This window comes from Lissotriton helveticus, chromosome 2_1 (genome assembly GCF_964261635.1).
Source record: "Lissotriton helveticus chromosome 2_1, aLisHel1.1, whole genome shotgun sequence".
Classification (NCBI taxonomy): Eukaryota; Metazoa; Chordata; class Amphibia; order Caudata; family Salamandridae; genus Lissotriton; species Lissotriton helveticus.
In genome coordinates, this window is record NC_136059.1 from 593,011,198 (window position 1) to 593,038,549 (window position 27,352).

Below are 27,352 nucleotides of genomic sequence, written 5' to 3' on the forward strand. Positions count from 1 at the left end.
ATATCTTGAATAGATGTCCATTGACTACAGATACTTGGAGACTGAGAAAAATATATGATTTATGTGATGTGATCATTAGGCATTACCAACGGAATAAGCCCTGCTCTGAAGAAGTCTCTAGTAAAAAAGCAAAATGCGTTGGCTACATTGAAAAACAGCGAATTTTGAAGAAGACTTGAATAAAGAAATTCTTTAAAAAAAAAACGTGAATAAAGTTTGTGCATCCCAGGACTCAATGTACAGTTTTTGTTTATCAATCCAAATATTTACTACCACCCAACATCCCCCATGTCTCCTCATAAAAAATGGTACCCCACTTGTGTGGGTGAGCTAAGAGCCTGAGACACACAAGGCCATAAAATGATTTTTGGAGGGATAAGTGATAGAGGTAGCTAAGTTATTTGGACCAGAGGAAAATGTGTGTTTTTAGCCAAAGTTTGACGTTTGAAAGGGCTTCTTGGTTAGAAAACTTCTGGAGAGCCATGCAAGTCACACCACCCTAGACATCCCCCCGGGTGTTTAGTTTTAATACATTTTCAGATTTGTTAGGTTTCCCTCGGTGCTCGTTGAACTACGGCCGATAATCCTCAGCTAACCAAATTGCAAAAATGGGTTGGTTTTCATGTGTCTATGATGCGTTTTGTGGCCTTTTCGTTTGTTGCCACTAGAATCACCAATAGAAGTGGGATGCCATTTTTAATGGGAGAGACATCGGAACCCTAGGTAGCAGGACATTTGTGGATCCCGGCAAATCTGAAACTTTCCCTCTCAGGTATGTGAGTAAAATGCATGGTTTTAGCCAAAGTTTGATGTTTGTGAAGGCTTTTGGGTAAGTACACCTTGAGAGATTCCCACAAGTCACATGGCCCTGGACTCCTTCGGGCGTCTAGTGTTCAGAAATGTGCAGGTTTGGTAGGTTTCCCAAGGTGCCGGGTGAGCCGGGCCAAAATCCCAGGAACCCAAGTTGCAAAAAAAGGGTTGGTTTGAGTCGAAACATTTAATGTGTCCATGTTGAGTTTTGGGCCCTTTCCTGTTGTAGGCTCCTGTCACTCCAACACAAGTGAGATACCATTTTTATTTGGAGACTTGTTAGAACGCTGGATGGTAGGACATTTGTGGATCCCTGCAAAGTCTTTTCCTTTCAGAAATAAGGAAAATGTGTGTTTATAGCCAAAGTTTGAGATTTGCAAGTGTTCTGAGTAAGAAAAACTTGTGAGATCCACACATGTGAACATTTGGTAGGTTTTCTAGGGTGAAGACTGAGCTATGGCCCAAAATACACAGTTGTCCAAAATGCAAAAAAATGATTTGTTTTGAGTGAAAAATATTGATGTGTCCATGTTGCATTTTGTGCTGTGTCCTATTGTAGGCGGTAGGCCCACCCACACAAGTGGAGCATCATTTTTTTCGGGATAAGTGTGGGAACGATGGGTAATATGAAATTTGGCAGATACACTTTACTAACAACCTACAACTGAACACATTTGTTTGCATGAGGACTTCACTAACAAACGTAGCCCCTCAGATACTATGGTAGGTGTGTTCAAAGTGTATTAAGGAAGCATTTCTGGTTATTTGGCGTTGTACCATCTCCTGGTTGCGTTTTGTGGTACCATCTGGTAGTTCAACAGATTCTTCTGGGTCAGTTGAGAGAACATTCATGCATGCACAGATAAAAAAGCCTCACAATATAGTCGTTTTACCACTTGAGTATTTTATTGTGGAACTGGGGTTGTTTCCGTAACATCAAATACCCTCCATGGGAGAGGGGTATTGCACACAAATATCATAAAAGCACTACATAATACTCTCACTGGAAACTATTTCTCTACATTAGATATGACTTGGTAGACTAAAGGTGATGCAAGGTTATAAGACATAATACCATACACAGCTGCAGACTGACACAAACACCATTCAGAACAAGAGAGAGGACTGTGAGGTGCTTCTCGGCCAGCAACAAGACTCTTCCTTTCCATACGTGGCAAGATACATGGATGCATGCAAAAGTGTTAAAGCATACTTCACAGCTGCCAATGTGATCTGGTGATTTACAACACTCAGGCTTGTTTGAAGGCTACGCGCAGCTCCTGCAGTCGGGAGCCTGAAGCTGGAGCAGTGCAGAGAAGCGTTCTTCCTGTTCAAAACGTCTTGGTCGGCGTTTTTTTGTTCGCATAATATATATTTTTTTAACAGTTAAACAAATTATTTAAGCATTAGATACATTTGATCAGCCTGACATGGTAACCGTGTTGCACTATTTCTTCTTCTTCTGTGGCTTTGTTCATCTGTGTTTTGACAAATTCCATTATACAATCGCACTCTCACTCAGACATGCTATTCCAGATGCTACAGTCAGGCATTATTTTCCATCACAAATGTGGCTGATGACTGTGTTCGGTGACTACTGATTGTAGACTGGCATGCATATGACAGCATTTCAGAAACAATAAGGCCACTAAAACTGACATTTCTGGGTAAAGTTACAATATAACATTGGTCAACTGCGCTTCACAAAGTTCGCATCCTGTTGGAGCTAGTGTAGACCATTTCAAGATATGTACTGTACCTCGTGAAATTCAGTGTTATATTCTTTTAGGGAGCTTGTAATGAAGATTAGTTTTGCAACTAAACCCTTTTCCTCATTTTAGGATGATTCTCGTGCGCTATCTAGACTATCTTCCATGCTCCACAATGAAATAAACTAAGCACGTCACTTCCTTGATTGATAAACGTATTTGTATTTGGTTCAAAATTTTAATTTTGGCTCAGCCTCTTATAAGTAATTACCATTTTTAACAAGACAAAGAGAAACTGAAATGCTTAAATTGCCATATAAGTTTGCAACAGGCTCTGGCACACATGGGTCAGTTGCTTTTCTAGTTAATTCACATTGTTTTATTTCAATTACTAAAATCTGGAAATCCATCCTAATGAACCTAGTTAAATATTGATTTTATTTCACATTTTAAGTTTGTTACCAGTTCTAAGTTGGCAGTTGTTGCAAGGAAGTGATGAATATTTCTATTATGTATTCAATGTCACCATCTGCCTTTCTGTATATTTTAACTCTATGTAGATTTTAGGCAATGAAAGTCACAAGAAACATGCTGATTAATAATAGCAATAACGTGAAGAGGCACCATAGTCCCAGACCTGCCCCCATGTATATCAAGCAGAAGTGCCCATTGCTCTTAACTCCGTCTTTTATTGGCACTTCAACTAGCTTGCGGAACTCAGTGCCAGTCCACAGAAGAACTTATTAACCCTCCCTTCTTTTGTTCAGGAAATTTCACAAAGACTCCTTTTTTCTGTGTTTTTTTAAAACTTGGATCGGAGTCTAGGAAATTTCGATAATAACTTTCTAACATCTCATGCATCCCTTTGTTCTTTAAGGTCAGATATATTTCTAACGGTTCACTGTAGAGCACTCTAACATCATTTGGTGGAGCTGTGCTATAATAAAAGTTAAATTTCAAAATACTGTGGCATGTCTAATCACTATTTACAAATACACCAATATTCAGTGTTCGGGATCTGAAACTAGATGCTGAAATACTACATAAGATGTGCACTTCCATAGATAAAACCATTTAATCACTAACACTAACATTCTATACTTGGCAGACAAAGATGGCTCGTTGACTTTTCTTAAGAATTTTATTCCTTTATGTTCCTAAATTAAAATCAACAGCATTTTCAGGGGTGTTCATTGGTTTGTGAAAGTAGCTGTATACGTACTCATTAGTGGCTCAATATATGTAACCGGAGATGTGTGACTTCATAGTATGGACAAGGTAATTGGGCACCATACAGATCAATGCATACCAATATGCATGGTTTGTCTTTTGATTAGTTTATTTATTCTATGTGGAGCTGGAAGCTTGATAGAGTGCTATTGCACAGAATATATTTAACAATTCAGTTGTTAATGTATGTGTGAATGTATGAGTGCAAGACTTACTCGAAGGGTATGATTGTTGCCGTATTAGTCCAATATAAACATACAGAAGTACAGGGGTTTATTCCTTTAATTGGACATCATGTTATAATCTTTTAAAGTCTCACAGCCTTCTTATAAAGTGATCTGTGCAAATTCAAAAGCTTATAAATGGCACCATCTTGCCCCATTATTTGTCGAACTGATGTGTTTGTATTCACTGGTAACACAACAAGAATGTACGCCTGAAATATGCATCATTAGGAGACTGCGTATAATACGTTTTTGCTCCACCTATGTTAGCAGCACACATGCAAAACAGTAAGCTGCAATATTGCATTAACATTGAACAATGTTTTAAGACTCATATGAGCGAATTCGTGCACGTCAGGCATTACATTTTTAATACTTGATAGTGACTATGTTGTCAGTAAACGTTGGCAGCTGTATATCGTTCACCAACCACTGCCATTAGAAGCATACATTATTAAATATTTTGCTTTTAACATGGTGTTTTATGCAATGGTTTTAACTAACTAGTATAAATACATACAATTGCAAATTTGAATTTGAAATATAATTTAGACAAACATTTTTTGGGTCAGCAATATTTAGATTGTTTTTGATTGATGTCTAACTGCTGACTTCAAAATAATTTCAGAGATAACTTTGTGGGTTCTTTACACTGCCTGGATACCGATACTTTGAACGCGACAGCAGCAGAAACTGGCTTGCAGTGGTAGGTCTTATGAAAAGTTTGCCTAATACCATTGATGTATATATTTTCTAGATTCATGAAAATGTTTTTCACTTTAGCATTCTAATTCAAAGGAGGCCGGAAATGGTAACATGTTCAATAAGATTCCTTGGAACCTACTCATTTCAAAATCTTGGCAGTTCTATTTAAAAAAAATGCAAATTCAACATAAATGAATTTAAAAATAACAAGTGACCTAACTAAATGAAACTATGTATGATTCTGTCACGGCAAAAGGTTTTGGTGCTTTTAAAGATAAAGCAATAAATATGACTCCTAACAAAATTAAAAGTAAACATGTTTTCATCTAATCACCATTCAGAAGTATAATTCACAGCATTAAATAATTCAAACAACTCCAAACTTCCAGGACATTGTTTGTAAAAGTACAATACAAAAAAACACTTTGGAAACATTCATAGTGCAAACATATGATTGTGAATATTTAGAAAAAAACTAGAAATGTTAAATTAAAGAAATTAATTAAATACGTTAAAAAAACAAGGTTACCATTTACGAGTTAGAATTTACAAATGTAAACTACTTCAGTGCTGTTCAGAAAGTAAACCTCCATATGCTTGGAGCTTGTCTTCCTTTAGTGCTATATTGACACCTATCAGACTGTAGTTAAAATTGAGGCCATACAGCAGATTTCCTCTGGGCCATAATATCCCCATCTGTGTCATGTTTTAGGAATGAGAACACTCACCCTACTTATATATGACTCTCTTCTGGATTAGGTTCATAGTATGCATTGCATTAATCAAATCATTTCTTATATTCTCTACCTTAGGCAACAAAGTATATAAGAAATCCCACAAGGTGTAAGAATGTTTCCTTAACAAATCCTTCTAAAACAATGTCTTGAACAAAATCTTACTGCTCTGACCAGCAACCTAGACCTCAATCCCTTTTCTTGCCATAATCAATGGCTGAATATTTTTTGTACTTTTTAAATTAATCTGGCTGTATGACATGATATCCAATTTCACAAAAATGGATTACCCATCGATGCGCTTGTAAATAAAAACAATTGCCAGATCAGAAAAAGGATGCATAAAAAGCTCAACAGCAAATAAAAAATTACCTTTTAAAATAATAATCAGACGTAAAAAATATCCCTCATATATTACAACTTTTCAGCCTATATCAATGAAAGAAAAATTAAATTAAAACAGTAAAAATAAAAAAGTTAAAATAGAAACTCTTAAAATGTATTTCCTACCATTCTGCCATTTGCTGTAGAAGAGCTCTGTTGCTTTTTCTCAGCTGACCAAATGCACCGCTGTAGTGTTAAATGACCCATACTGTAGCATGACATGGATAAACCAATCAAATAAGCACATGCACACACACACACAAGTCTCTTACTGGTGCACCCGTGTTTCTAAACTGTTGGTTTGCACCCTTGCCATCTCACATTAAAAAAATAAGTGCATCAAGAATCTTTGTACATTCAAGTGACTTTCTAAGGCAAAATGTCTACTGTAAGTACTCCCAACTGCTTTGGTATTTTGCTTCTATGAACTGGTTCTCATGATAGAGCGTTTACACATGCAGGGGCTGGACAATTTAGGTTGGGTTTCGTGATCCGTCATTGGGAGCATGCCTTAGACAAACATTTGATTTAGCATGGTGAAAGAATAATATGAGGTTTCTAAAAAAAAAAGGGTTCAACTACGTGCATGCTTCAGCCTACGATCAGTATTGTTGGTGACATCAATCAACATAGTTCAAGTTTAAGCAGCCGGCGTCTAATGCCATTTTAGAGCTAATGTCCCTTCCGAAATTCCTATTTTCAACCAACCATGCTTCGAAAAATGAAGACTTTTCCACAACAGCTCGGCCCAATCAAAATTAAAATTGGCTTTCACGTACATGTGGCATCTTCTACATATCTAGTGCTGTTAAATGAATATATGCCTACTCTCTAGTCTCCTTCTGCCCTCCCACCCTCTCTCTCGCTCTTATACTGTCAGTCGGATAGTCTCAGGTCCGTGGGGGTTTGTTAGTGCATGGCTTCCAAATTTTCAGCATTGATGAACCTTGATCATTTGCAATTCAGCAGCAATGTGAACCCTATAGTGGGCTCCACGTTACGCGCATCAGCGCAGAGCAAAGACTGAGGAACCATGAGTGACTTTCGCCACCATCAGACGGCTTAGCATTTGGCAGGTATATAAGTCCATGACCAGCAGTAGAATCAGGTTGATTGTGTATTTAGAAAAGGATGTTTTCATAAACTAGCTGATTTCTGGAAACAAAGTTCAATGTTGCAGGTGGATGGTTGATGTGTTTCTTCTTACAGTTCAATCTTACAAGCAGGGAATGATTCATCTTGCATAACAACGGTGCTGCTGCTAGCGAGCACCATTATGTTGAGGTCCTGCTGCTTCTCATGAGTGTCTTGGTACCATTCCCTCATCACTTCGGAGTCATGTGTCGGAATCAGCGTCACCTGCAAAGTAGAGAAAACAAAAGATCTTTCACAAAGGTAGTTATTTCAAATTGATACACTTACATTTTTTAATCAGTTGTAGGGATTAACAAAATACATTTACGAATGTTTCTGTGGAAAGAAAATAGTATAAAAAATTAAAGCTTTCGCACAAACTTTGGTAAATTAAAGGAATGTGATTGAATTAATCAAATAGCGTTTTGATCAACAACTGATAATGACAGATGTATTTTACGCTTTTGCCAAAATTAAACCATCAATGACAATGTTTGAGGTTGAGCACAGCAAACTGGCTGCGTTCTCCTTTTTCCTTTCATTCCCATTGCTGAGTCAGACTATGTGCATTCCTGAAGACAATGTCATAACCCTCTATGTATGACATTGGGTTATTAGTTGAGGGGGGTATGCACAAACCTAAACTAATAATCACACTCTGTTACAGGGTGAACCACTAAAGTCACTAAATAAACCGGAGCTCAACCCCCTGGAAGCTGTGGCACACAGCAGACCGGTTTAACTTATGCAGAGCAAAACATTTAATTAAAATGCAAAACAATTAAAATCTCAAAATTAATTCGGAAAATAGAGTAAAATGTGATAAAGTATTTAGGTTAAAATAACTCCAAGAAGCATGAATTGCCAATGATAGTAAAATGTTGCAGTAGACCCGGACCTCTGTGCAATTTGACGCTGACCGCAGTGGATCCGCAGGTCAGATACACCAACCAGGTTTCAAGATGGCTGGAAGTTTTGGCCACATTCAACTTCGGCTCTGAGGGTTGGGGTAGGTTTGGGGATTGTAGTATGGTAATTCTGGTGCCCTTCCACATCTAATACTAAAATCCAGTGGAGGCAGGTCCTGTACCGACAGCAACCTCAGAGACAGAAGTCTGGTAGAGCAAAACCTGAGTTTTCAGCAACCAGAGAGTAGACTCTTACAAAATGCATCTTGTTTCCTTCCTTTGAAGTGTGCCCAAAATGTTGTATGTAAACCCAACAGACCAGTCAAACAGGCTTTCACACAGTAATGTCAAAAAGAGGTACACTGTGCGTGGGTCCTGTCTGGTTGGGTAGACCAAAGAAGGGACCTGCCCAAGTTTTAGCTAGCATTTGCCTATAACAGGGGAGGCCTCTTTGAAGTACATCCCAAGTTTCATATGAAAACCCCAGCAGAACTGTCAAGCAGGAGGTGACAATAAAGCATGATTTTAAACTTTCATGTCAAAAAGATTCCTTACAGGCCCTGCATGCATATTCTATCAGGTTCAGAATGGCAATTTCTACCCATTCAGGTCAGCCTATTGTGACGTCTGGGAGCAAGTTCACACCTCATTCATGCTTATTCAGATGGTAATTGCTGGCTGGCATCCATGGATTTCAGGCAGGGTTAAGGTAACTTTCTAAAAGTTTCTTTTCCGTAATATTTAGAATTGAATTGGATTTTTTAAAATAACTATTAAAAATAGTTGTTTAATGATTTTTCTACCCAGTCCCATCCCCGAGATACAGTACTAATATTGCATCCCAGTGTGTGCTTATGGTGCAGCCAGCCTTGCTACAGTGAAAATAGGTTTGAAGTGCTAGTTGCTGAAAGGACATGTTAAACATGAAACTTTCACATGTCCCAATTTAAAATACTTTGCATCTTGCCTTATGGGTAAAAAGGCCCACCTAAGGGAGACAAACATATAAAAGGAAGTTTTAGGCCTGTCAAAAGAGGTTATTTTGACAGATTGAGTTTGCAGTTTAAATAGTGCATGCACAAGCTACAATGTTCGGCCTGATGACATACAGTGCCACTGTACTGAATGGCACATTGAGAGCTATAGTCCACTGGAAGCTTTCAATTTACAGGCTAATTAAATAACCCAATACGGTGTATTACAATTCTACCATGTGGAAAGGAGGACTACAAGCACGTTACCACTGGTTAGCAAGGGAAAGTGCACAGAGTCCCAAAGCCAGCAAAAGTAGGTTTCAGCAAAAAGGCAAAACCTTCAGAAAGTGCAAACTTCCAACACTCTTAAACACACCTGCATGTTTGAACTCCCATTGATCGCTTATCAGAGGCAGAGGACATATGTTTCTTCTCAAAGCAAATGATCATAGCAAATATGTGCCCTCAGGCTAGAAGAATCAATAATATGTAAATGAATGTAAGTCTACTGTCTCCAATAAAATATTACAATGGGATGGGTGATACATGTCTTATACTATGCCAGATACGGAGCTAGTGAAGTAAATCAATCAATCAATCAAGGACATTTATAGAGCGCACTACTTACCCAGAGGGTCTCAAGGCGCTTGGGGGGGGGGGGTGCTGCTACTGCTCGAACAGCCAGGTCTTGAGTTTCTTCCTGAAGGAGAGGTGGTCTTGGGTCAGGCGCAGGTCGGTCGGGAGGGAGTTCCAGGTCTTGGCGGCCAGGTGGGAGAAGGACCTTCCTCCTGTTGTCGTTCTTCGGATGCGGGGGACGGCGGCGAGGGCGTGACTGGCTGATCGGAGGTGGCGTTTGGGAGCGTAGAAGTTGATGCGGTTGTTGAGGTAGCTCGGGCCTTGATCGTGTAGGGCTTTGTGTGCGTGGGTGAGGAGACGGAAGGTGATTCTCTTGTTGACGGGGAGCCAGTGCAGGTCTCTCAGATGTCCGGAGATGTGGCTGCGTCGGGGGATGTCGAGGATGAGTCTGGCTGAGGCGTTCTGGATCCGCTGGAGTCTCTTCTGGAGCTTGGCAGTGGTTCCGGCGTAGAGGGCGTTGCCGTAGTCCAGTCGGCTGGTGACGAGGGCCTGGGTGACCGTCTTCCTGGTCTCGGTGGGGATCCACCGGAAGATCTTCCGTAGCATGCGCAGGATGTTGAAGCATGACGAGGAGACGGCGTTGACTTGTCTGGTCATGGAGAGGGAGGAGTCCAGGATGAAGCCCAGGTTGCGTGCGTGGTCTGTCGGTGTGGGTGCGGTGCCCAGGGCGGGGGGCCACCACGAGTCGTCCCAGGCGGAGGGCGAGGAGCCCAGGATGAGGACTTCCGTCTTGTCTGAGTTCAGTTTCAGGCGGCTGGTCATCATCCACTCGGCTACATCTTTCATCCCTTCGTGAAGGTTGGCTCTGGAAGCGGCGGGGTCGTTGGTCAGGGAGAGGATCAGCTGGGTGTCATCGGCGTAGGAGATGATGTTCAGGTTGTGTTGGCGTGCGATGGGCGCGAGGGGGCTCATGTAGACGTTGAAGAGGGTGGGGCTCAGCGAGGATCCTTGAGGGACGCCGCAGATGACTTCGGTGGCCTCTGACTTGTACGGTGGTAGACGGACTCTCTGTGTTCTTCCGTCGAGGAAGGAGACGATCCATTCCAGTGCCTTCTCCTGAATTCCGACGTTGCTGAGGCGCTGCACTAGGGTGCGGTGGCAGATAGTGTCGAATGCCGCGGAGAGGTCTAGGAGGATGAGGGCCGCTGTTTCTCCGTTGTCCATCAGGAGTAAATGTTCTACACTGCAAAGTTGTTTTATGAAATCAATGACAGCAACTTGTCATATCATTGGAATTGATTTACAGTCTTTGAAACAACGAAGTATCTAGTTTCATTTATTGGAAACTCTCCCTTGTTCAAACTGGTGCACATTTGATTTGTATATTTCGTAGAAGTAGTAAATGCTAAATGTTGTTTGGAAACGAAATAATTTGCCAATGTTTCTATAGCCATTGTTTTTTGTTTTGTGATTTTTACCACTACAATGCATCTGAGCAATCCAATCTAGACGAACAAATGAGAACCTTTACAGGTTAGGGCTAGCATCAAATGAGTATAGTTAAGACAGAAGTTAAATAGATTCTGTTGGAAATAGTTGAGACTACTAAAAAATAATCTGATGTAAGATTTGCTTAATTTTACGCAGAGGCCTACTTAATGTTTTTGTGCAGGATACCAGTTTGAAATTCAGCAACACTAACCTAGGTCCCCATAGATGATTTCATAAAACTTTTTAACAATTACAGAAAGTTAATCCACTGGTCTTGAAAAAGATGGACATATTCATCCATCGAAACGAGTCAACGCCTAGTCTAGTACACAATCTGTCTACACAGGCATGGTCTATGAGTACCAACTATAATATACTAAGTTCCATGCTTTAGACATTGTTTTATGACTGATGTGTAAATTCCAAAGACATATTGTGTTTGTCTGTTATTTTTACTCTCTTTTTACTGTGTTTGTTTCATGCAACAGCCTTCTAACAAACATTGCTGTTTATATTCACTGTGAGGGATCATGTACGTTGATTGTTTGTTTTATTTTATTGGTGAATTTTTATGATTAATAAATTATTTTGTAACTTAAAAATTTTGCTTATATTGTTCATTTCCTATCTTCATATGGTTCAATCTTCTGTAACATGGGTAAGTGAGTTGGATAAGTGCAATGCCTGGCTTGTATGTAGTGTGCTGATCATATGACGTATGGTAAATATTATTCCGCCCAAAGGAACTTTCTCTTTTTCCACTGTACAGTGCCCTACTCCTTTGGCATAAAGGGGCCCCTCTTTTCTTACTAGCCTCTTGTATAGGAGCACAGGTGAACGCAAAACTTTAAGTTTTCTACACTGACCTAAGTGAGTTGTACAGGTTGTGCTACATTCGGAATACAGCAAGCCATGGAATCAATGACATTTCAGTTAGAAGAAAGGAAAGCACCTCTTCCTCAGGGCAGGGGAAAGAGAAAGTAGAACCACCGGTAAGAGGCTTAGCTCACAGGGCTAGGAGACCCATTTCTACAGCTCAGATTGCAACAGAAAGGTCAGACACTACTTTGGGGGCATCATCATCTGTGGCACCTTCCACAAGTACCTATTCATTACATTCTATCAGCACTTATCTTATCGCAAGGCAGATTCAGACTTTCATCCTTTCAAGATAGCTAAATTGAGTACCTTACAACAGGTAATAAACACAACTGTTGTCTACAGAGGGTGGAACCCGCACATGTGTGGTATTTGCCACTATAAATACTAAGAATTATTATTATTATTTCTTTAAATAATTATCCTCATCATCAGTGGTGCTACATGTGATCCTACTTGAGCAATGCTCTTGTCCAACAACAAAAATTGACAGCTTGCATCCAGTTTTCGTTGTTTCATATCATCATCTTAGAATGTGTGAAACTAATGTCATTAAAGGGATCATCTCCAGAAAGCAACTGTGATCCAACGAGCAGACAGAGTAGTGTATGGTCTTTCCTCTAGTTAAGTATCAATATGCCAGAATCTTCTGTGTACTCTTTGTGGGTGTTGAACTAAATTGCTCAGAGACTATTCTAGCAAAGAAATTATTACCGGTTTCCTTTCAGGAGGCGTCAATACTTTTGCAAACTGTAGAATCCACAACTATGACAACAAACCAAAACTGGTAGACAGTTCTAAACGTTCCTATTTATCAGCACAACACTGGAAGGCAATATTGGGCAGGTCTAAAGCCACAGCGAAGACTGTGTTGAGTGTACTTTAGTGCCTGGTGACCCAGCTCCTGGTGGGGTTCCCTTACTTGTTCTTTAATAAAGTTCCTGTTTCTGTATATACCTGCCTCCTATGTATCCCTAGCGGCGTGCATCCTCGAAGTGCAACACCCAGGTTGCCAAACTTAGACAGTAACAGTGCTAGTATTAGCAGGTACTGTTTCCTTGTTAGTACAGTTACTTCTAGAATGAAAAAGAATTAGCAAGCCTCTGCTAGTCAGAACACTATATTATGGAATAACAACCAAATTGCTTCCTTAATAAGTTGTGTTTCTCTGCTTTCAAGTCAAAAAGTTTTAATTTCTTCCTTCATTAACCCACTGGCTAGGCAGTGGCCATCACTGTGTCTCATATAAATAAACAAGTGGGAGAGTAAAGGAATAAATTCATAAAGGTGAATGGAGAGTACTCCTAGTACCCTGGACGGTCCTGAAGAAAACCCGGTATTTTCCATCAACGGGTTGAAACATGTAGACCTATCACATAGAGATACACTTGGTCATAACATACCTTATTGTATCCATACACCTTCTTTTAATATTGTCCAGTAGCTTGATAATAAATTTGTATTTCACATAAGTTATACCAGGACAATTTTTAACGCTTTTTTTACACCACTCACACAAGTACCAGCTCCACTGTGATCCAGGTGTCGAAGCACACCCTGATTGCACTCGGCTATCAGGGTGGACCCCGATGATGAAGCATGTCACCAACCAGGTTGGTGAGTGAGGGGTTTTATAAATAAAAGAAGGACTCTCTTCTTATTCTTTTGTAGTCATCCCACTCAGACTGCTCTTTGATCCAATCCTGATGGTACTGCTCTTATGTTTGTTTGATACATCACTGTGTCTCAACACTCTGGTTGCCTAGCTGCTTATTCCAGCAGCATATAGAATTAACTTGTGAGTCCTAACTGAATGTAATTAGTTACAGAGAGGTAAGAGGCACAGCCTGTCAATGCACTCTCACCTCAATAAAAGTTTCTATCTCAAGCAACAGCCCTCTCTGCTTCCCTGCCCCAGGGATTGGTGAGAGAGGTTGGAAGGACATTTTTACAAAGTTGTGAAAATGATCCCCCTAATATTATTGGGTGGCACTTTCCTCAATGCATCCCATCTTTCCTTTCAAGGGAAGTAAACTACAAAAAGTTATCCAACGAGTTAAACTGTAGGGTATTGTTTCATCGCTGCAAACTTTAGATGGTGGGAGAGTGCTGAATTCTTGAGTTACATCAGATGTAAGTTTTGGTTGTAGCCATTGACCCAGGTTGAGAGAAAGGTGACTCTCTGACATGGAGTCTAGGGAAGTATGTGTCATGGTCAATAGTAGATGACAATTTAAAAATTATTTTACTGTCTCTTTACATTACAGATCCGTTAGTATGTAATCTTTCTTACATAATCTATACACAAACTACTGATTGATGTGAACTGTCCATCAATTTTGATCCCTCCGTACTGCTCTTGTGCCAACATTTGCATAGAATTTTGGAAGCATATGTTATCGCTCGACTAGCCTTTGTCCCTCCTTTTCTTTTCCTCCTTCTCTTCTCCTTTTCCTTTCTGCCTGTCTTTCTTCTTTCTCTATTGATCACTTTCGTCTCTTGATATTCTCATAGGCGTAATAACCTCACTTTATGTTTCTAGACGTGATATTTTTACCTTACACACATGATATGCTAACCCTGTTACAGTATTATTCTTTGTATTGTTCTTCTTGAAAATCAATAAAGTACTTTGAAATTGAAAAAAAGATCCTGGGGATCTCAACAAGGGATGTCCAGCTTCCAGAACACTTGTCTTGGGAATGGAGCTTTTTAACAAACTGTCAATACAGATTACATCAATTCTGTACTGTGATTTCTGGTAGTAAACTGATTTAGGAAAGATTTCTGCCCACTCGGGTTTCTGGAATCATGGAACGCAGCAGCGCTTAGCAGCCCAAATGCGCAATAACAAACCATTCACCGGGGGTGAGCGGGTTATGGGTGCACGAATGCAAGAGTCTCTGTCATTTGTGAAGTATTGATCAAAGGTGTGATATTATTTCATTCTGCTGTACGAAATACATTTTTCTCAGTATTATCTTTCTCGTTTACCATTTAATTATTTTGTGAACTTTCTCTTTATACCAGAGTTTTTAGTTATTTTTGTTTCCTTTCATCTGAAGAGCGTTATTCATAACCGGAAATACGTACCTGCATATTGCTCCCCCATTGGGCTTTGCCTTCTAAAAGAGCATCCAGAACGGCTCTGTTGGGCTCATTTGCTGCTGCGTCATTACCGCTCACCACATAATAGGACGACCTCACCCTCTTGAAAAACTCAACATCAACAGTTTTGTCACTACTGTGATTCGGAATATAAACAAGGTCCAGATACACAGGAGGTCCAGGAGGCACAGCTGCTACTTTTGCCGATTTACTACTTCCGGTTCCTGAAATATAAACAAAAAACAATGAATTTTCGTTTCCATAATGAAGACATTACCATAAAATATACAGTTAGATGCTTGTGAATGTGCTCAGCGCCTAGAGACAACTTGGTATAGTGTGAGCTATACAAATGGTCTGTCCGTTATTTGTGGCAAGTGTAGAGAGCCAATCATTGGATGGTAAACCCAGTAATTCACTGCTATGACGTAGCAGCAGTTAATTCAACGAACTACATATGTCAGAGAATAAAAATACCAACTGAAACCAAGAGACCAAGTCAGATGACAATGTCTTCACCCAATTGCAACTAGCATCCACTGGATTTTGGCAATGGCAGTTGAGTAGATGCCCAAACACAGGCATGCCAGCAGATTCTTGCATTAGAAACCAAGTTTGACTGGTTAATTGGAATTTCCACTGGGGGGTTATAATTGAGCATCACATTGTGGTGAAGGGCCAATCCTTCATCTAAGAAAAAACACTTAAGGGCATATTTACGAGCCCCTTGCACCTCTGAAGCGTCACTTTTTGTGACGCTCCGGTGGCACAAATTGCAAATTCATATCTATGAGTGCCATGCAAAGACGCTATGTGTGGCTTTGAATGGCCTCAGATATGGAATAAGGCAAGGCAGCGCAAACTCGGGAGGCTTTGCAGTGGTTTCAACACGCAACACCCATGGATTTTGACTCTGCCCCCAGATTTTCAAGAGCATGTAAACCTGGGGAAGAACCAAATCCTTACAGCTCCCTGTGGCGTTAGGAGCAGAAATATCTTTTTTTCTCCTCTTTTTTCCACTTTCTATGTGTGATGCATTCTGCAGCACATATAGAAAGAAGAAATTGTCTCTTAGGATTGTTTCTGTGCAGGAAGTTGCCCCTTCCTGCGCCAAAAAAATCCTGCCCACAACGCAGGCGCCCTTGCACAATGGTGCAAGGGTGCCTGCACTGGTACTAGGCTGCTGAAACGATGCCAGTGCAGGGGGAAAGGACAGGAATACACTTGTGTTGCATAAATATGGTGAATTTCTGCCCTTTCACTTGGCGTAGGGCAACGTATCTTGCTGCACTGCGCTATCTTATGCCAAATCCACATTAACGATGGCCTTATCTTGGGTATTCTAAGAGCTGCAGTGTTTGACTAAAACACAGTGGCAGGAGGAGGGAGGGCATACATGCCTTATTTTCCAATGTTACAGCTTTTATACAAGTTCAGCATTCTCTTTAATGCTGGAGCATGGGGGCTTCATGGCAAATAAGATGCCGGCATTCAGCGCCACATGACCAAAAATACACAAAAAGGCAGGTTTCCAGAGACATAGCTTAGTCAGTGCAATTCGAGGGATGTGAATCTCAAATTTCCCAACTAAAATAGCAGTGGGCTACAGAGTGGAGGGGTGAGATGACCAAGGTTAGAGATGGACTGTTTCCATGAGGAAAAGTGTCAGTATAGATTTTCATTAGGTGGGCATCCATCCAGAGTGGTACAGTGGGCAAAAACAGTAGGTTGGAATGCTACCCCAAGCAAATGCCACTTGTTAGACTATTTGCAAGCATTCATCCCAATACTGCCAGTAGTATACCTTGAAACTGGAGACTGGAGCAGCGTTCCAAGCCTACTCCTACCAATGTTTGTGAATTTCAAAAAGTAGTACATTTGCATTCATTCAAGGAGCACTTCTGTGGGTGCAGATTACTACTTTTTTAGTAAACCGGTCACTATGTATATTTAGGATCTCGATCCAAAAACTGGAATAGTTCGAACAGCCTTAGCGAAATGAGAACAATGAGGGAAACCAACACAGACATAGCAGACCTGTCTCATGGTCCTCAGATACAACTACCAAACCAAGAATGCATTTGAGGGGTGTCACACCCCAAACATCCCCACTGAAGCTACGTCCCTGCCCGGCCCACCTGGGCCTCGTAGTTCTCCATAGGAACTCATGTCTATGGTTACGTACAACACAATGGCCTGGAGATCCCAGCCCTGGGATCACTTATTTTAAAGTATTTTCACTGCACACACTCTTATTCAGCTCTGCAACCAGAAGCCTTGATTGTAGAGTTGTCAAATTGGTGCATGAGGGCAGGGTTCCATGTTTACATCCTCACCTTTTACAAATTATTTTATCGAGTGATTGATGGCCACATATACTGAGCCTGAGTCACAAATAGAGAAGGGAGTGCAGACAATTAATAGGATGAGCCGAACCATTAGTCTGCCTTGGCTGTAATAGTCCATGCAAGTGAAAAGCCATTTAAACGTTTGGCATGTATATTGTGCAACAAATATAATGTAAAAATATTACATCATTTCTTCAAACGTCAAAAATGTTATTTCTTTAACATGCGGAAGCGTTTCGACTTAGTACATTCGATTTTATCACTGTTTTTGCAGACATGTATTAAGTGATCATTTTTAGAAGCATTCGTGACAGCAATGCTATTAGTGAATTAAGAGGCAAGTATGTAGTCATGTAAACCCTAAATGTGGAATATTTTTTTTTATATTATAGATGAAGTAGCACCAGAGCATAGAATAAAAGAGTAGAGAGGCGCACTCAATGAAGTCAGTAATACAAAGAGTCCATTAAATATGTAGATCTTCTGTTCTTTTCTTAAATATATTCTTTATTTTCTTTCACATACAACGGCACAGCCAACGCGTTTCATTCCCATTCGTGCCTAGGGAATTTCATCAGGGCATATACTAAATAGTCAGGTCGATACGGTAGTCCTAGATGAGGTTGCTCCTAGGAAGCTGGTGTAGGAGAATGATCACAGTAGACCACGACGTATTCCTGAAAAGGCTTGACACTCAATTCCAAATGGAATGGTGGTTCGAGTTTCCAGAGTTAGCTGAGATGTACAACTTTGGAGAGTCAAGGTGTATATTGATCCTGGACCCCTTAAGGGAACTGCAAGGCGGAGGGGGGTCCGCGCGCTCGGGAAGATAACCGGCGTGTATAGTGGTTGTATTCGCGTTATTACGAAACGGTACCTCTGATATGGTCTCCGTTCTCCGCCGCTCCTCCTCATGGATTAATATTAATCCATGAGGAGGAGCGGCGGAGAACGGATTAATATTAATCCATGAGGAGGAGCGGCGGAGAACGGAGACCATATCAGAGGTACCGTTTCGTAATAACGCGAATACAACCACTATACACGCCGGTTATCTTCCCGAGCGCGCGGACCCTCCTCCGCCTTGCAGTTCCCTTAAGGGGTCCAGGATCAATATACACCTTGACTCTCCAAAGTTGTACATCTCAGCTAACTCGGGGAACTCGAACCACCATTCCATTTGGAATTGAGTGTCAAGCCTTTTCAGGAATACGTCGTGGTCTACTGTGATCATTCTCCTACACCAGCTTCCTAGGAGCAACCTCATCTAGGACTACCGTATCGACCTGACTATTTAGTATATGCCCTGATGAAATTCCCTAGGCACGAATGGGAATGAAACGCGTTGGCTGTGCCGTTGTATGTGAAAGAAAATAAAGAATATATTTAAGAAAAGAACAGAAGATCTACATATTTAATGGACTCTTTGTATTACTGACTTCATTGAGTGCGCCTCTCTACTCTTTTATTCTATTGCTTTGATATACATCCTTGGCAGCGGATGGTGAGAGTAGCAGCACCACTAAATATCTTTGAAACAGACAAAGTTGATGTGCGAAACCTTGGTCAGCTGCTGCGTGCTTTGGTTTATAGCACCAGAGCATACTACAACACATATAAGAGGTGCTTGTGTAGTGCACATCCTGAATTCAAGTATTTAAAATTGTGCTTATATGTTATAATAAAGAAAAAAAGGCTCTGAAGTAAAATATTTGCTGAGGATCACACAATTTGGACAAATAGGGAAGCCAGTATTGATTCCAATTTATCTTGCTTCACATTATGAAATTCAGCCACCATATGGATATCTGTTTCACTGGCTCTCTTTTTCTCTCTCTCCTGTTCACATCAAAGGTCACTGTTTTGTCTTTCATTCTTGGCTCACGAAGAGAAACCCACACAGAGATAGCAAACCCAACCCAGGACATCCAGACCCAACTAACAAAGCAAGAATGCCTTTATTTGGTGGTGCCACACCTCAAATAACCCCCTGAAGCTATGCCCCTGCAAGTGTCTGCTGACATTTAAAATTAAGTAACTCTGTAGCATACTCATTACTGTGTGCTAAAGTTTTGAGAGCATGTGGACCCATTTCTATCTTGACTTCTTTCAAGGCACTTTATATGGAGTGGAGACACACCTTAGCTGGGGAGGAGGTGCAGATATCGCAGATCTGATTTGAAAAGTAAAGGAAACGGGAGTGGAGGACCAGGATTTCACATCATCGGTCAGTCTTAACAGGAATACTTTTTGACAAGGCCTGTAGTAGACAACAGAGCAGGGGCACGTGTTGGAGCATCATTTTATTAACTTACCCACCTGAAACTGGCTATATACATAGCTGGGAAGCAGGCTGGAGAACACCTGAGCTCTCATAAGGTGGTAACACAGTCCATGTGAGGTGGAATGCCTACTTTCACTGTGGGGTACAAAGGATCTCCAAAGGGTTTAAGTCATAAGTAGGAACTGTTTTTTAAGCATGAGGCAGTAAATCTTCATCTTATAACAAGTTGCCTTGGACAGTACTTTTAAGTAAAAAAACAATCCTGCTCATGCAGGCCTAACAAGGAGAACCAGACTAGTAGGAGATGGCAATTGTGATATGATAGATGAAACTCTTAATGTGGGGGTCCTTAAGTAATAACCAGTTACAGGTTCAATAAATAAAAACTCAAAGGTGCACTTAAGAAAAATACAGAACGATTATAAAATTCGTAAGGCAATTAAACTGACACGGAATATAGAATATTAATTGATTCAGAAAGTTGTTACTGGAGGAGTTAAGCTTCACTGCAGTAAATTGAAGGTAGGTGGTGCAGAATTCTCTGAAATACCTTTTAAAGCCAAGGTAGGGCTCTGTACTGGGGGTGGGAATCGGTCAGCTGCCTATTCTGGTACCACTAGCTGTTAAACCTCTCATTAGCCCATCTGTGGCTTCAGGAGTGTGTCTGAACAAAGGTGAACTTGGAACAAAATCTGCAACTCCACTTTTTCTGGACACTTTGGGTGGGAGTCACAAAAGCATTTATGAATATGGGAAATAATGCTACATGAATACTCTCTTACGTAGTCTTTGCAAATCGGCCCGGACATGTTAGAATCCCTAAAACTGCAGCGAGGCCACAGTCTTCTCTGTTTGTACTAACTGTACATAAATATTCCCAGAATATTGCCATATTATTCCCATATTAGAAGGTTTGGTGTTGCTTCCCAATGGCATGTACAAGTATGTAAAAAAATGATAGGAGTATTACTTTACCTATTCCAAAATGTCTTAGTGAATAGCCCGATGTATGTTAGTTCTTGGACATCCTTGTGATGTGCAATTGTGAATGTGGTCATTGTAGCTTATTATTGTTTTTTGATGGTGTTAGCTCAAATCGCTTCTTAAATATATATGCTACCAAGTTCCTGTGTGGATACAACCAATCCAGCTGTTCATGCCATATGGTTGCTATAAATCATAAACTATGCCCTACACAATGAAAGGTTGCATCTATCCAAGATTTCATTGGTTACGAATGACAATGTGCTACAGAACTACCTTCTTCCAAATTGTTGGTGACAATGGATAACTCAGATTTATAATTGAGTGACTATTCATCAGATTCCTAGTAAGTTGTCTTGGTTTGTCCATTGAGCAGACAGACCCTCCAGGATTTTGCGATTTGCAAAAAAACCCATTAAATCTGCAGTTTTGTAAAAAGTCAGTGCGTTTTATAAAATTGCCAGTGAAATTCCCATATTTGTCCCAAAAAAACCAACAAAAAAACTTGGGCCCCCACGTGCCACGTGGGCTGCTGGCCCAAAACTTGATAATAGTTAAATCCCCCCCCCTGGGTTCGCTGCCCATGGAGCATTTGTTTTTATATCTAACAAAGGGAGGGATTTAGAGCGCAGCGAGGTCCAGCATACGTGCTCCAAATAATCTAATTAGCCCACAAAAGGTAGGTCGTCCAGAGAACCGGTCCTGATCAAATTCACACAAACGACGTGCTATTGTGCACAACTCGAGGAGGCATGAATTTTTACCCAATTTGGGTCATTGCTCAATAAATCACAAATCAATACTGAAACCAAGGTATGTGTGATTGGGAGATAATCAATGAACCCATACATTAAAATCCAATCACTATGTAGATTAGGTAGATATTGGTCCTGGAGAATAGCTACTAGATCACTGTTATGACTACACGGAGACTAGAAACATGATGAAATAGCTATCTAAGATAACCACTGTCTAATAGATAGCACTATCAACTCCATCAACTCCTCCGTCACCACCAACTACATCTTCTTGTCCAAGTGCCCTTCTAAATGGAAAAGCCTCTTTCTTCAACACCTTCCTATCACCACCTCCCGCAAGATCCCTTACGGTCTGAAACTCTCCACCAACCCATCTGCAGCCTTTACGGGTGAAATAGATATTTCCATCTTCAAGTCTGGTAACATTCTCATCCAAGCCTCCGAAATCCACCTATACATCTTTGAACTCCACTTTCATGCTCTTTCACAACTCCTTTTACAACCCACAAACGCTCCCCTATCACCCCTTCCACCATGCGACCCTTCACCTCTCTCCTCTTCCCTGCCCCCCTGTCTCTTCTCTCTAACTCACCCCAACCCCGGGGTCCATCACTATCCACTGTTTCCTCCACCCCCCCTCTTTACTTCCGGTCTTACAGCTCACGCCCCCCCATCTGTGTTATCGATTCCCTACCTCTTCTGTCCACTAGTGCCCCCAACTCCCCCACTACCCCCAACGCCCAACCCCCCCAAGCCCTCCTTTCCCCCCTCACAAACTTGCCCACTCTTGAGCCCAACCTCCTCTCCTACCCGGACTCTCCCCTCATACTAATAACGTAGTTTCTTTTACACCCACATCTCCCTCTGAATTCCACCTCAGCCCACCCTCTGATGCACTTCTCCCTCACCCTCCCCGCTTAACGTCTCCCCTTAGCCCCTTATTACTTCCCATGTCCCTCCCTCCGATTCCTCCCTCCCACACTCCCTCATTCTCTCATGCAACCCAAATGACACCAGACGCCACACCCCTCTATCTCCCTGTTCCTATCTCCAATCCTTCCACCCAATTTGAACACCCCACCCCCGTCTATCTCCTGTGCCCCCGCTCTCCCCAATGACGATCCTCCCCCTCACCACAACTCTGGTGTCCTCCCTCCCCCAGGCTATTACCCCGGCCCCCCTTCTATCTCCGACCCTTAGACCACTCTAACCCCTCTAACTTCATTAACACTATTGAGCCACTTCATTCCTCATTTCTTACCCAATCACTCCTTAAAGTTGAACTTCTCCTATCATCCCTTGCCATTGAACTCACCTCCCTTAGAACTGAAGTCTCACTCCTCACCAAAGCCCACTCCTTGGTTCATGCCCCCACATCGATCCCTTCACATTACACCATCCCCTGTTCTATACACTCCAACACCCCTCCCCTCAACCCCCCTACAAACTGCCGACATGACATTTTTGCCAACACCCACACTCCACCTGGCGCTGCTACCAACACTAACATTCCCCCTGCCCACCCCTCCCCCTAAACGGCTCTACCCTATCCGAACCCACTAAAACTACCAAAATCATCCCCCCTTCTATACCATCACGCCCCCCTCCACAGCCTGACACCTGCACGACAGCCCTAGAAGTTAACTCTCATACTAGCGCTCTTGTCTCTCCATCACCATCCTTTCCCTCCACTCCCCTTAACCATCAGTCCACTATTCCAGTTCTCGTTGGTACAAGCAGACTCCCTCTACTTCCGGCGTCACCTAGACCCCCCCGACAACTCAGACGTATCACCCCCGTCCCCCCTCCAAACTGCCCAACCCCCCACCCCTCGTGCATGCTGATTAACTGCCAATCCGCCTCCTGCCACGCGACTGAGATTGCGGAAACCATTTTCCGCGATAACATTGACATAGCATTCCTTACTGAAACCTGCCTCAGCCCTCACTCCACCCCTATCCTCGACCTGCTAATCCCCCCTGGTTATTCCATCATCAAGAAAGATAGAAGTGAGCAAATAGGAGGTGGCCTTGCCCTAATCTTTAAAGAAGATCTTAATCTTTCAACAGTCCAGGTGCAAGACCCTTCCACATTTGAGTACCTAGGCGCTGACATCAACATTCTTGGCTCCCCCTCGATTAGGCTTCACACTATCTACCACCCTCCTGGCAATTCTATCGCCTGTACTGGAGAGATGTCTGATCTTATTACCCAAGCATCACTTTCCCACTCTAAAAATCTCTTTCTTGGGGACTACAACATCCACAGGAATAAAAATGAGGACCCCGCAGTCTCCCTATTTAACGGCATCATGGTCATCACTGACCTGACTCAACTCTGCAAATCCACAACTCATGCCAAAGGTGCCACCCTTGATGCGATTCTGACTTGCAAGGATCTGGCCTTCCTCGCTAACATTCTTCCTGTTGACTGGTCCGACCAACACCTCATCCTCTTCACCCTGAATTGCTCCATTACGCGCCATCGGCAGTCTACCTCTGAAACCTACTCGTAAACTTCACCTTATTCTGCCGGGCGAATTGGAATCCACAATTAAAACTCACTTACTCTTCGCCCCTCTCTCCCACAGTACTAAAGACCTAACCGACCATTACAATAATTCTATTACTGAAGCTCTTGACCAAATTGCCGAAATCAAAATCAAACAACCAAAAACTTTCCGCCAAATCCTGGTTCAATTCTGACCTCAATAATGAAAGACGGGCCCTCAGACAATCAGAATGGACCTGGAGGAACCATCCCTCTGCTGGCAATCTGGCCCTCCTCAGAAAGGCCAGAGCCCTATACAAAAAACACATTTTTTAATGAAAAAGCCTCCTATCTCCGGTCCAAACTAGATCAGGCCAGAAACCGCCCCAGAGAACTATTTAACATTGTTAAAAAGCAAACATGCTCCGGCCCCCCCAAAATGCTAGCGTCTGTTGAACGATGTGAATAAATCGCCAGCTTCTTTTCTAATAAAGTCAACTCGATTGAACTCGCCTTCGCCTCCACCCCTCTCCCACCCCAACCTCCCCTCAATCAACTCCCCCCATAACATCCCTAACACTAGTTCATCCTCTTCCACCCCACCTCAAATTCCATCTAAATCCCTCACTGTTCGCCCTCAACTTGTCTCCACTGTCACGAACCACCATGCTAAAAATTATGCCTCCTGGAGCGAATTCTCCTCTATCTCCGAAACCGCTGTCACCAATATCATCTCTATACTCAAACCCTCCTCTCACACTAAAGATCCTCTTCCCGCACACCTGGTCCAAGAACTCAAACATGTCATTGCTCCGGTTTGGACCAACATAATCAATTCTTCTCTTTCCACGGTCTGTGTTCCCGCCTCCCTTCAGCTAGGCCAAATCTCCCCCATCCTCAAAAACACCTCCGCTGACCCTAACGACCTTAACAACCTACGCCCCATCTCTAACCTATAACATCATAGAACATTTTTTCCTGAAGGAATCGTTCAACCTTATTTAAAATTTTTAAAATGCGTCACAAAAAATGAGCATTAATTTCACAGTACTCAAGAGACTATTTTATAAAAAATATGTATAGTATATTTATTTTCATTGACGTTTTTCATAAGATATATAATAATCATATCTTTCTATGTCCATGGTGACCAGGACATTTATATGGTTGTTATATGATTTTCCTTCTAGGCAATTGATCACGCTTGTACTATCCCTGGTGTATGATTTTGTCAATAACACTTCTGGTTTGATAAAGTGATCCACATGCTCAGCAAGTGGTTGTAAAATTGATTGGCAACCAGCCGCAATAGGTCTTCCAGGGTTTTTTTTATTGTCTTTATGCACTTTCAGCAGTGTGTAAAACGCCGGAATAGAATAATCTTTTTTATTAAGATAGTCAAATTCTTTTTGACTTAACCACCCACCATCTAGTCCTTGTCTAGTGAGACCTACAATACTTGTTCTGATGTTGTCTGTTGGGTCTCTTAATAGTTTTTTGTAATGCAAGTTATTTTGTAGTTGTCTTAGTGCTTCTTGATCATAGTCAACTTTGTCCTGCACGATGATACTACCACCCTTGTCGGCTGGTTTAATCACTATTTCATCCCGACTGGCAAGGTGTTTTAGAGTCCCATGTTCGTCCTTCGAGAAGTTGTATTTAACATACTTCCTCTTGTCGAACATTTGTTCAATCTCGGTTAGAACCACGTTTTCAAAGGTAATTAATTATTTAGGCATCAGGTTGGTTGCCGGGTAGAATGTAGAAGGGCAACGGAATCCTGTGACTGGTTTCTGTATTGGTAGGGGACTTTTGTTAAAAAAATATTTCAATCGTATTATTCTGAATAACTTGTACATTTCCACCTGTATATTAAACCGGTCGTTTCTACTTGTCGGTACAAATGACAAACCATAGCTCAAGACATCTATTTCGTTTTTACTTAATATGTATGTAGATAGGTTGAAAATTGGTACCACCTCCAAGTTACAATTAGTATCAGTTGTTACCCTAAATGCATTGGCCATTATTGGTAGATTGCCCCCAGGGGTATTATCTTGAGGTTCCGTGGTTTTTGGAACTGGACTCCATTTTGTTTTACGTTGTTTGCAACTCCATTTTGTGTTGCCCTCACGTAGGCCATAGGGATAAACGAACGAACGAAGTTGCATGGGCCTCGTTGTCAATGTAAAGTTTAACGTGGGCATTTTCGATTTGTGAGTGAACTGTAAGATGCTGACCCCTTCACCTGAAACTGACCCTTCCACGAAACTGGTTTCTTTAGCCGAGCTTGTCTGTAATTGCAATCATTGTTCAGGATATCGTTAGCCTTTACTTTCTTGCACATATCTTATCCTACACTACATCTGAATTGCTCTTTTCTTTATGTCTTTTCATTACATGGGTAGTGCTTTCAATTATGGGTTTGTCCGGCTTTTGGTAATCGAATTTGGGACAGTCCTAATAATTAACTTGTGGGGTTGGTACAATGTAAAGTGAGCTTTTTGGAATGTGATAATGTATAGAAATGTGTTTCTATTGGTCAGAATTTGCCGCAATGGGGGTGCATTCGTAATGAATTGAAAACAGCATAAAAAGTAGTGTCTTGCTCTATGAAAGTTGAGCAGTCTCCTGAGTTGTACACCGTGTTGTATTGCTTGGTTCACTGTTACTAGCTGCAGCTAATAAATTTTATCTCGGACGCCACCTAGAAGTATTCCGTGTCTCTGTTGGCCAGGACAGGGGAACCAGAAGACTTCGGGCGTGTCCCTGACGCCGCCGGTTCTGAAAGACACGGTTCTTCAGTTGCCGCCCAACGTGGGGCCATTTCAGCGGTACCGGTCCAAGCCCGAGGATTGTGAGGAGCCACGTGAGGAAATTCTGGAGGAAGGCCGCCACTTCATCAACCCCTGCATGTCGACGTGGACCGAAGGTGTTTTCTGCGAGGCTTCCCGCTTTCCGACGGCTACGAAGGACTGCTGCCCTGACTGTCGCCCTGTCTCGGACCCTCGATAGATGCTTTGTAGAGCAAGACGATAAATGGTCTTCTGGTGGCGTAACAGATATTTTGGTTAAGTATAAGTGGGTTGCTCCCACGAATTTGTTTGGTTCTTGGTTTGGTTTGATTCGACTGCTGCAGTAATCGAAGCCGAGGGGCTCGTATATTTGCGAGTGTATCGATAGTCGATAACCCCTTGAAGTTTGAAGCTAGATTAGTGAGCTTTAAGATGCCTGGTCTTAGCAAAATTAGGAAATGGTTTAGTTGTGGTTGCAACAGAGATTCCCGATTGGAGGACTCGTGTCCGATACCTCCGGTTGGAACTCCGACTTATGAGCTCTATTAAAAACACGGAGTGGGTCCTATTACTTATAATGAAGTATGGATCCGCTATACTAAACGAGATGGTGTTCTACGATGGCCCCAATATGGTAGTTTTGAAGCAAATATTTTAGATAATCTGGAAGTTGCGCTGTTCAAGAAGAAAGCCCGGCCGGCAATGTTTGACTCTTTCCGCCTTTGGCGAAAGGAAGCCAAACAGAGAGAAATTAAACAAGCTAAAAGAGATAGGAAAGATAAGAATATGTCAGTACTACAAGCTGCTAGGCAGTATAGGGATGATGG

General features: G+C 41.8%; 1 protein-coding gene across 1 annotated transcript in view; it reads right to left on the reverse strand.

The window, feature by feature from the left end:
* Nucleotides 1–1,694: 1,694 nt before the first annotated feature.
* Nucleotides 1,695–27,352, reverse strand: part of MAP1B (microtubule associated protein 1B) — a 474,660-nt gene continuing 449,002 nt past the window's right edge. Inside the window, exons 6-7 of the mRNA XM_078675281.1 lie at nucleotides 14,852–15,090; nucleotides 1,695–7,155 (exon numbers count right to left, since the gene is read on the reverse strand). Coding sequence (XP_078531407.1) covers nucleotides 7,000–7,155; nucleotides 14,852–15,090 — 395 coding nt within the window. The 3' untranslated portion in view covers nucleotides 1,695–6,999. The remainder of the gene's footprint in view (nucleotides 7,156–14,851; nucleotides 15,091–27,352) is intronic.